Raw genomic sequence first — 10,220 nt, 5'->3', positions numbered from 1 at the left:
TTTTCCATTTTTTTTATTTTGTAGCACAGTACCATACGTTGAGATCTAATACTATGAAAAAATTAACCTTTTTCAAATACACATACACATTTCTGATTGCATTAAAATTTGTGTGTAAAACTGCGTATCATGAAATATTTTTAATATGCCAAAAGTAGTCAAAATCAAAGTGTTACAAATTTTCAACATAGATACCTTTCCACGTATTTGCACATGCATAATTTTGCTATAGAGAAATATGCAGCGTGTGAATATTTTGAAAATGTTTTTATTATAAAGTACCAGGAACCATAACCCCATTCTCACACTGGGATAAATAAACAAACAGTAAATGCTAGCTTTTTAATTTCTAAAAATGTGTGATTTTTACTAGAAGGAATCAATAGAAACACTGTACGTACCCAGACTAGCAATATGTCAGATCAGATTCAAAGATAAAAGGAATGGAGTAAATTTCCAAATGTAATTTAACAGAACCTTGTGACGCAGCGCTGACCAGGAAGTGGGAGAACAATTTATTAGCAACATATACTTACACATAATTCTTAATATAATGTTATTTATACACACGTACAAAGAGCCTTTTACTTCCCAACAAAATACAGTACGCTCAAATTTACAACACATTGTATTCTCCTAATATAAGGGCATAACTGATGTAAAATAAATCACCATAATTCACACACTAACAAATTTACAGTCTGTCCTTGACAGTATGGCAGTACTTATTTCAGAAAACAGTTTAGACATTTCCTAAGTGACATTAACATCCAACTATGTACGCGGAACAACGAGATTGCAGGCAAACATGTTATATGTGTTCATATGTAAGGTACCTACTTCATCACCGCATCAATCTTTACGCAGAAATAACAGTTTGCTAATTATTTCTTTAACGTAATGATGGTGTAGCAGAGCATATTTTACTTAAATATCCGCACAGAATGCTGAAATTGAGGTGTATTCACAGCATAACTCTTCTTGGTGGTGGTACAGGTCAGTCAGTTTGGAATGACACTCAGCCATTTTATTACCAGCCATTCATTTCCAATGAGCAATTTACTTCAACATTCAAAGAAACAAGATAGAGTAATTCTTACCTTTGCCCATGCAAAACTGATTATCTCAATTAGATTGTAAAGTTATTTGGAAATGTTAGTTTGATATATAGCAATTCTTCCCATTGGCGACCAGTATGGCTCTTTGCAAGTTGCCAGTAAAATGAACTGGAATTAACATCAATGTGTGCAATCCTTATGACACATATGTTGATGCATCACCATACATACTGTTGTCAGGAAATTAAGTATTTAAGCAAATCAGAAGATGGAATAACAGCTGATAGAATGCAAAACCTTTTAAAAGTGTACAACAAACTCTATTTTTTAAATGTATAAACCAACAGGGGTACAGATGAACTCAGAAAGAAGAACTTCATGCTATATCAATGCATTTAAAATGGTGATGCCTTTTCTGTACAAGTTAAAATGCTAAAATGCATGCAAAGATGCACAGCAAAATAACACATTATTCAATATTTCACATTAATTGCATTTCTATATTTGTAAATTGACAAGGCGAAAAGAGTTGGCAGAAAAGCAGCAACAGTCATTAAACATGGTCTTAGCATGTATATATGCTATCTAAGAGTTCTCTCAGTGGCTACATTTGGATATTCTGCATATACGGTTGGCATATACTGTTGGCATCGCCATGAGGCAGATGCGATTGTTCATATATTGCTTTTATCATTGAGCACCATATTAATCAACTTATCCACCAGGGCTTTCTTTAATATGTGTTCAAAGGTTTACTGAAATGTTGCTTATATTTGATCCTGCTTTCTGGAATCCTTCAATCACAGATCTACCGACTCCTAAAAGTACTCATTTCTGAAAGTAAAGCTGCATCTCCATTTTCTTGCATCAATCACTTAACATTACTCAAATTCAACCAGTTTGTAATTTCAGTTAGTAGGAATGTGTTTTGTTCTTCAAAGTCCAGGAGTTTTCTTGCTTTACATCCATGTATAGCGTCCAGGTGATGCTAATAGGAGAGATCCTTTAATCAGATCAACAAGAGACCATGACTTCCGCAATTATCTTCCATTTCAGAATCAATCAGGCAAGTGGCCTTTTATCCAAACTTTCCAAAGATCAACTGTAGGTCCTGTGTTCCATCAATAGTCACATACGACCAATAATAGGCACCTTGCAAACACGGCAAACTCTTCTAGACAAGAAGTCCCTACAATTGACTGGATAAAAAGTTCCTCAGGCATTAAGTTTCCACCTTTTCTGGGGGTGGTTAAAAGTCTGAAGGTCGGATCATCATAGTTGTAGAGCGTAATGAATAACTCGGTCCTTTGAAATAGTGCCACTTTATTCCATTCAACTTCCCATGATTTTGTCCTGCATTGTAGTACACTCCGTTGAGGTTGGACGGCCCGCAAGCATCAAACCACCATCCTAAGGAAATCAATAAAAATGTACAAGTTAATTTTGGAAGTAATAGCATTTATTAATTATTTTATGTGCCTTACTCAGGATATGCAATAAATATTTGTGATAACAAACATCAATAAGTAGAGTTTAATTATTGTTGCTCTTGTCTTGTAACACATAAATGGCCTATGCACAATTGACGTGGCTTGCTGTGAGAATAGTGAAAAAGAACAGAAAATGTTTGCACTAATAACAGAGAATCTTGCCCTCTCTTTATAAAAAGAATTAAGAGTTGCCTGAAAATATAAGAACACAATCTGTGTAATGGATAACCCAATATACCCTTGAGGGCTTGGGCAGATAATATGTATGGGTAGGATGTGCCTTCAAGGGGTTTGTTGAAAACTTAGTTGTGTGACTTGTTTATAGGATAAATATATACCTATAAGTGAGATCAATCTTATCTTTTAGATTCCAAACGATTATACACCATGCAATAGTCATATGTATATATGGATCTCTATTTACATTGATTTCAAAACAGTTGTACAATCAGAATAAAGAGAAATGAAAAGTGGACAAAAGGTGTGTGAGGAACAAAATTCATTTATATCAGTGAATGGTAATAAGGGTACATAAAAATAAGACAGTTGTATATCAAAAGGGAGACATAATTATACATTCAGTTATTACTCCACTATACAATATATCAAACACTTTTTCAAAGATATATGACCAATTATCTAGAAAGAAGTGTGACAGTCGACGTTTCGGTCTTCATATGTGAATTTGTGAGACCATCTTCAGGACAAGAAGTTAAAAGTTGACCCCTCGTAATGTTTGATTTAATTAGAAAAGTCGCGGATATCTTGCTTTCTGCGGATTGAGATTTGGATCATAACATCTCGGTTGGCGCTTTTAAATTTAGGGATATTTGAGAAGCAAACTGTCAACGTATTAACGGTACTGTATGGTTACGGGCAGAGTACGGCATTCGGGCATTTAAAAACTAGTGATGGTCTTACTGTTGGTTCAGACGAAGTAGCGCCAAATATGAAGGGCGCTCTATTCGCTTCCTGCGAAAATCGAGGACTGGAAATTGCTGCCACAGTTAGGGGGCGTTTTACTTATTTCCCTCGAAAATTACTGGCGTGAGTACAGCAGTCATCTCAGTTGAATCGCGGCGTGTACCCTTATTACCATTCACTGATATAAATGAATTTTGTTCCTCACACACCTTTTGTCCACTTTTCATTTCTCTTTATTCTGATTGTACAACTGTTTTGAAATCAATGTAAATAGAGATCCATATATACATATGACTATTGCATGGTGTATAATCGTTTGGAATCTAAAAGATAAGATTGATCTCACTTATAGGTATATATTTATCCTATAAACAAGTCACACAACTAAGTTTTCAACAAACCCCTTGAAGGCACATCCTACCCATACACATGAAAATATAAGAAGGCTGAGTTGCTGCTAGAAAAAGATTGTTAGAACTGGCGGTTTCTGGTTGGCAGAGTTGTGCACCCTGTCCAAGCAGGAACCTTCACTCTAGTCAGGGTAAACTAAATATTCACAAAAATATAACCTGTGCCGACCTTCTGGATGCTAGCCACAGAGCAGGAAGGCTTATCTAAAGAGACAATATATAAGGTATTTGTGCAACACACACACACAGAACCACAATGAAAACACCACAAAAAGACTCCACGCAGGTTTAGAAAAATGTAGGATAATGAGTAAAACCAGACCAAAACAACAAAAATCAAATACGCAGAATTGAAGTTAGGAATTTTTAAGAATTAATCAATAAGCATTGCTTAGAAGCAAATAGCACTGAGGGGTTACTTAAGGTGGCGCTAGACTGGGGTAAATCCACAGTTCAAGCTGACTGTGATGGAGGGCAGGTCGGCTAAAGGACTCATGTAGTTACTGCTGAAAAAGTACTTGGATGGAGCGAGCATCAACGTCGAAGACTCGATCGAGGAGTCCTATACATGGTGACATTGGTGTATACCCTATTGGTATATTTAGTTTACTTATATGTCCCTTGTAAAGTGGTATACCATATACCGAGGGCCTGTAATCTAAATGCTACTAGTGGACCTGCAGCACTGGCTGTGCTACCCACACAAGTAGGCTTTCAAACCTGTCTCATTCCTGCCATTGCAAGGAGTGTGTGCAGTTTACTGCTGCTTCGACTTGGCATTTAAAACCACTTGCCAAGCCATAAACCCCCCTTTTATTACTCTAAATCAGCCAAAAGAGAGGCCATAAGTAGCACTGAGGGTAGGGTGCTGTGTAACGACAACTTTTACATGTCTTGGCAGAGACGAAACTGCTACATTTGTTTTTCACTACTGTGAGGCCTACTCCTCTCATAGACTAGCATTGGGAATTCTTTAAAACACTTTCAACTTGTAATTTCTGGTTAGAAAGAAGTAGCTGCATCATGTTTCATATTTTTGGAATGGTAATGATAAATACTCTTTACTGGTAAAGCTGGATTTAACATTACTATTTTAGAAATGTCACTTTTAGAAAGTGGACACTTCTCTACTTTTACCGCTCCGTGTGCCTTGCAGCCTGTCTCCAATACACATCTGAGTGGGTGACAGTACACTTTGTGCATTTCCTCTAGATAGCCACAAACACAGGAAGGGTGGGTGTGACAAGGAACTCATCTGCATACATCTCCATTCTGAGAGCCCTTCCTGGGCAGGAAGAAGGATGGGGAGCTGTGTCCTGTTTCCCACACAATGGGCTGATTACTCCCTAACACATAGTCTGGAACCAGGTTGGGAGTTGCTGCAGGTGTCATTCTATTGGTGTGGTGTGACCTTGGTCCAACAGTGAACCGGGGTGCTGTGATGACTGAGGGTAATGTGTGGGACTCCGGCGATCATGAAGTGTATGATGGTGTGATCAGACTAGGTAAGATTTGAGGTATGGCTGTATTTGACTCTGTTGCTGGAAGTGAAGATGGGGTTCAGTGTGTGCCTTGCTCTCTGTGTGACGTCTGAGACCAGCTGTGTGAGGCCAATGTTGTTCATTCACTCCAGGAGGTCGTTGGAATTGGAATCGGTGGGGTCATCCATGTGCAAGTTAAGGTCTCCCAGAAAGAAGTAGTGTTCGGATTCGATGGCCAGCGGGGTGATGAATTTTGTGATGGCCAGCACTTGGTCCTGGGTGTCTGTATGTGAGGGTGCCTCTGAAGGTACTCTTCTTGTCAGTGTGAAGTTGGAAGTTCAGGCATTCCATGATCAATTTGGTTTTGCCTTGCGCAGTCATGGAGGTGAAGGATTCCTTGTGTATGATGGCGATGCCACCTCCGTGTTTGTTGATGCAGTCGCGGGGTTTCATCTTGCATCCATTGGGTGTTGGGATGTGATGGTGATGTCAGGGGCAGATGCGGGGTGAGCCAGGTCTCAGTTATGAAGGTCACTTTGCGGGGAGGATGGAGATGGTGTCCCAGCCTTTGGTGAAGTGCTTGCAGAATGATCTGGCATTGATCAGGAGGCATCTGAGTTGCTCGTTAGAAGTTCTGTTGTGCGGGATGGCATGTCGTTGGTTTCTACGAGGTTGGATGGTCCTAAGGTGGGGGGGATTGGCACACATTAGGCATGCCAGGGGCACACCCACTACCCAGTCACGCAGAGGCCCCCATAAAAAGTCCTGGTAGGTTGGAGGGGTTGGCCGGCAGGTGGGAGGTTGTGGAGGGGGAGAAAGCCTGAGGGGGCAGGAGCCTATTAGAAGCGGTGTGAGCAGCGTGGCTACGAGGCGTGTGAGCATCAGGAACGGGGTAGTGCACACAACCCTAGTGGAAAACTAGACCAGTAACGAAGTGCCCAAAAACTACAGTCAGCAAAAATTAACCGTGAAATCAGCAAATGTAAGCAGTAAATCATCAACAATAAAAGCCCAAAAGTAAATTTGGAATTAAATGTAGAGACGCTGAGTCCCAGAAGAGTGGTTATCTGGGGAGCAAACTAAGCAGCGAACTAAGTGAATTCCTGGAAGCGAAGGCGAACTGGCAGCTGCAGGGAGGCAAAAACAGTGAAGGCTGATTTCGCTATATCAGGGAGCCAAGGCTACTGCGACAGTGGTAGAGGGGAGAGTGGCTGACTAGACTAGACCAGAATTGAAGTCAAGGACCTCGAGCAAAGGGGCTATTCACATGGCTTGCTTAAAGGAGTTAAATGCTTTTTGGCATGGTTCTGTCCAAGTCACATTTCTAAACTGCTTCTTAGATGTCAGCTCTGTCAGAGAGGCAAAAATGGTGGCATATTCCTTGACAAACCTCCTGTAGTACCCAGTCAGGCCCTATAATGCTCTGACCTCAGTCTGGAGTTTGGGGGACTCCCAGGTCATGATAGTCTCTATCTTGGCCTGGAGGGACCGCACCTTACCACTGCCTACCAGGTGTCCCAAGTACACCACAGACCTCTGCCCTATCTGGCACTTACTAGCCTTGATAGTCATGCCTGCCTGTTGCAGAGCCTGAAGCACTTCCAGGATGTAAATAAAGGTGGTACTTCCAGCTGCAACCGAAGACAGCTATATCATCTAGGTAGGAATCTGAGAAGGCCTCCATACCAGCAAGGACATGTTCATCAACCTCTGCAAGGTGGAAGGGGCCTTTTTGAGTCCAAAGGGCATCACATAAAATTGGTAGTGGCCCTCTGGAGTGGAGAAGGCTGACCTCTCCTTGACACCTCCAGTTAGCGCGATCTGCCTATACCCTGATGTAAGATCAAAGGTACTTAAGTACTGTGCAGCCCCTAACTGGTCAATCAGCTCATCAGCCTAGGGGATGACATAAGCATCTGTCTTTGTCACTGAGTATAGCCTCTATAACCCACATAGAACCTAGGTTCAGGTGTGGTGCCCGGTGGGGCCGTTTTCTTTTTACCAGAACCACAGGAATGGACCAGGGGTTACTACAAGGTTCTATCATCCCCAATTCCAACATTTTAGAGACGTCACTCTGAATTGTGGACCTCAATTTATGCAACACCCTTTAAGATTTATTCCTAACAGGGAGGTTGTACCCTTTGTCCATATCATGGGTACAAAGGTGGGTAGTCCCCGGAATAAGGGAGAACAGAGAGGAGTACTGTCCCAGCACTTGGTGGCATATTCTCTGCCGTTGAGGAGTTATACTGGGGGAACGGATTACTCCCTCAACAGACCCATCTTTCTCCTTGGAGTCTAGGAGGTCAGGGAGAGGTTCTTTTCCTTCCTCTTCTCCATCTGTCACCAACAGCATGGTGAGCTCAGACCTCTCCAAGCGGGGTTTGTGGTGATTGATATGGAACACACTTTGGGGTTGCCTGGGGGTCTTGAGGTCCACCACTTATGTAACCTTACCCTTCCTCTCAATCACCTCGAAGGGCTGAGGCCAATGGTCCTTGGTTCTACAGTGTCCCTCACCCACAATTTTTTCCCAGGCTGTAATTCCACAGTGGTAGAATTTTGGTCATACCACTCTTTCATCGTAGCCTGACTTGCTTCTAAGTTGTCAGAAGCTTGCTTCCACAACTTAGCTATTTGACATCTAAAGCCAGCACAATGCTCACTACATCCTAGGGAATCTTCCTGGGAGTTTGCTCCCACCCCTCTTTCACCAAACTCAGAGGTCCTCTAACAGGGTGCCAGTACAGCTTCTGTACACCTACTCCCTTCTGTGGTACCTCCCTCTAGGCAAACAACAGACATGGCAAGAGAAGATGTCCCACTTATTCCTCAGGGCCTCAGACAGGCGTCTAATCATGCCTTTCAGGGTCTTGTTGAATCTCAACACGCCCATTTGTATTGCGATGGTAAGGAGTGGAGAACTTGTAGGTTACCCCACACTCCTTCCACAGCGACTGCACTCAGGTAAAAATCCCCATCAGGGCCTTTGCCGCTGAAGGTACAGTTATGGTCCTCAGAGGAATTGCCTCTAGGTACCTGTTGCCTGATGCAGTCTGGAGATCCATAGGCCTAACAATGTCAATGCCCACCTGTTCAAAGAGTGTGCCAATAACACGCAAGGGATTAAGAATGGCTTTAAGCCTCTGCCATGTCCTCCCACTGGTCTGGCAGGTTACACAAGTTCTACAGAATGCATCTGAGGAATTATTGAGCCTTTGGCCAATAACAGTTCGGGACAGGCATTACGAAGGTCTTGTCTTGGCCCAAATGTCCTGCGAGGGGACGTTTGTGAGCCAGCTCCAGTAGCAAGGTACCTTAGCATTTGAAGGCCCTGAAGGGCCCTTGTGCCCTGCACTCTGAAAAGGAGGTTGTCCCCTCAGTAAATTTGATAACATCACCTGCTGCTTGGGCTTCAGACTATTGCCCTCAAGGGCTGGACACTCCCTTTGTGCCCTTCAAAACTCCTCATTGGTGGGTCCTCCTATTACATGCCATCCAACCAAATGTAGGCAGGTAACCGTAGGCCCTTGTCAATTAACTTCAGGATGGCTACTGCAGGTGCCCCATGTGTCTCACTGGGAGTATATTCAGGAGCTGGTTTCCCACACCCTCTGCCTCTCCCCTTCTTAGCAGCTGGCTGGGCCATTGTTCCAGGCTCAAATCCTTTTTGACTCCTATCCCAAGCAGCCACGGACTTTCTCATTGTGTAGATCCAATCAAGTAAACCCAATATCTCTACATGAGCCTTGAGCTCCACTTGCTTCCAGGTAGTGTGCTCAAGGTCATTACCAAACAAGCAATCCACAGGCATGACAGGTATCACAGCAGCCTTCAAAAGACCTGAACCCCCTCTACTCAAATGGAACAAGGACCCTCTGTTTTCAGCCAACACACCCTGGTAGAATGCACTAGGAATTACCTGCTCTGGGGATACCAGCTGACTCCTTACCATAGTCATGCTAGCACCTTTATCCCTCGGAGCCACAACACCATGCCCATTGAAGGAGACCCATTGCCTATAATTTGCAGTATTTGAGGGAACATGGATCTCCTAAGAACCATCTCACTGTCACCATAGGGCACTAGGGTAACCCTACTAACCCCCCCCCCCTAGAACTACACTAGCCAACCCAGGAATATTTTCTCCAGTGGGAGGTGGTGCTCTTTTGGGACACTTTGTACTGTCCATATTCAAAGCACTCATAGCACTTGAACTGCTGACTTTTGTCAGGATAGTTCTTTTTCTGGTGGCCATATTGGGAATGAGAACCAGGCCCTACCACCTGTGAGCTGTTTTAGGGGCCTGAAGAGAACTCCTTCATTTTATCTCTCTCTCTTTCTTCTGTTGGGAACCCTGACCACCCTCTTGAGCCCCCCCCAGATACCGTCTTGGAAACTCTGGTGCTGACCCAGATGCTGCCTCCTCAACAAGCTTTCTGGGGTCAGTAAGCTTGCTATCAACAAGGTATTGGCACAGCTCTGGAAAACAAATATAAAGCACGTGCTCCTTTACAATTAAGTTGTACAGCCCTGAATAATCATCAATGTTGCTGTCCATACCCAGTTCTTCAGTGCCTAGCTGGCATTATCCACGAAATCTACCCATGTTTGTGATGAGATCTAGTGACTGCCCCTGAATCGGAGCATTTACGGCTCAGGGGTCAATCCAAACTTACTGACTAGGATGGCCTTCATAGCAGTGTAGCATGTCTGATCCTCTACCTCTAGTGTAAGGAGTGTATCCTTCCCCACTATGGGCATATACCTCTGTAAACTACCACCACAGAACCTCTGGGAACCTGTGCACTGTTAGAGCCACTGCATAGGCTGCAAACCATTTGTCTATGTCAC

General features: G+C 43.0%; 1 protein-coding gene across 1 annotated transcript in view; it reads right to left on the bottom strand.

Moving 5' to 3' along the window:
- Nucleotides 1–225: 225 nt before the first annotated feature.
- ANGPT1 (angiopoietin 1) overlaps nt 226–10,220 on the bottom strand; it is a 966,748-nt gene continuing 956,753 nt past the window's right edge. Inside the window, exon 9 of the mRNA XM_085605097.1 lies at nt 226–2,468. Within this exon, the coding sequence (XP_085461223.1) occupies nt 2,308–2,468 (161 nt within the window). The 3' untranslated portion in view covers nt 226–2,307. The remainder of the gene's footprint in view (nt 2,469–10,220) is intronic.

This window comes from Triturus cristatus, chromosome 5_1, assembly GCF_964204655.1.
Source record: "Triturus cristatus chromosome 5_1, aTriCri1.1, whole genome shotgun sequence".
Taxonomy (NCBI): Eukaryota; Metazoa; Chordata; class Amphibia; order Caudata; family Salamandridae; genus Triturus; species Triturus cristatus.
The sequence above is the reverse complement of the archived record's forward strand: the minus strand, read 5'-3'. Positions and strand labels throughout refer to the sequence as shown.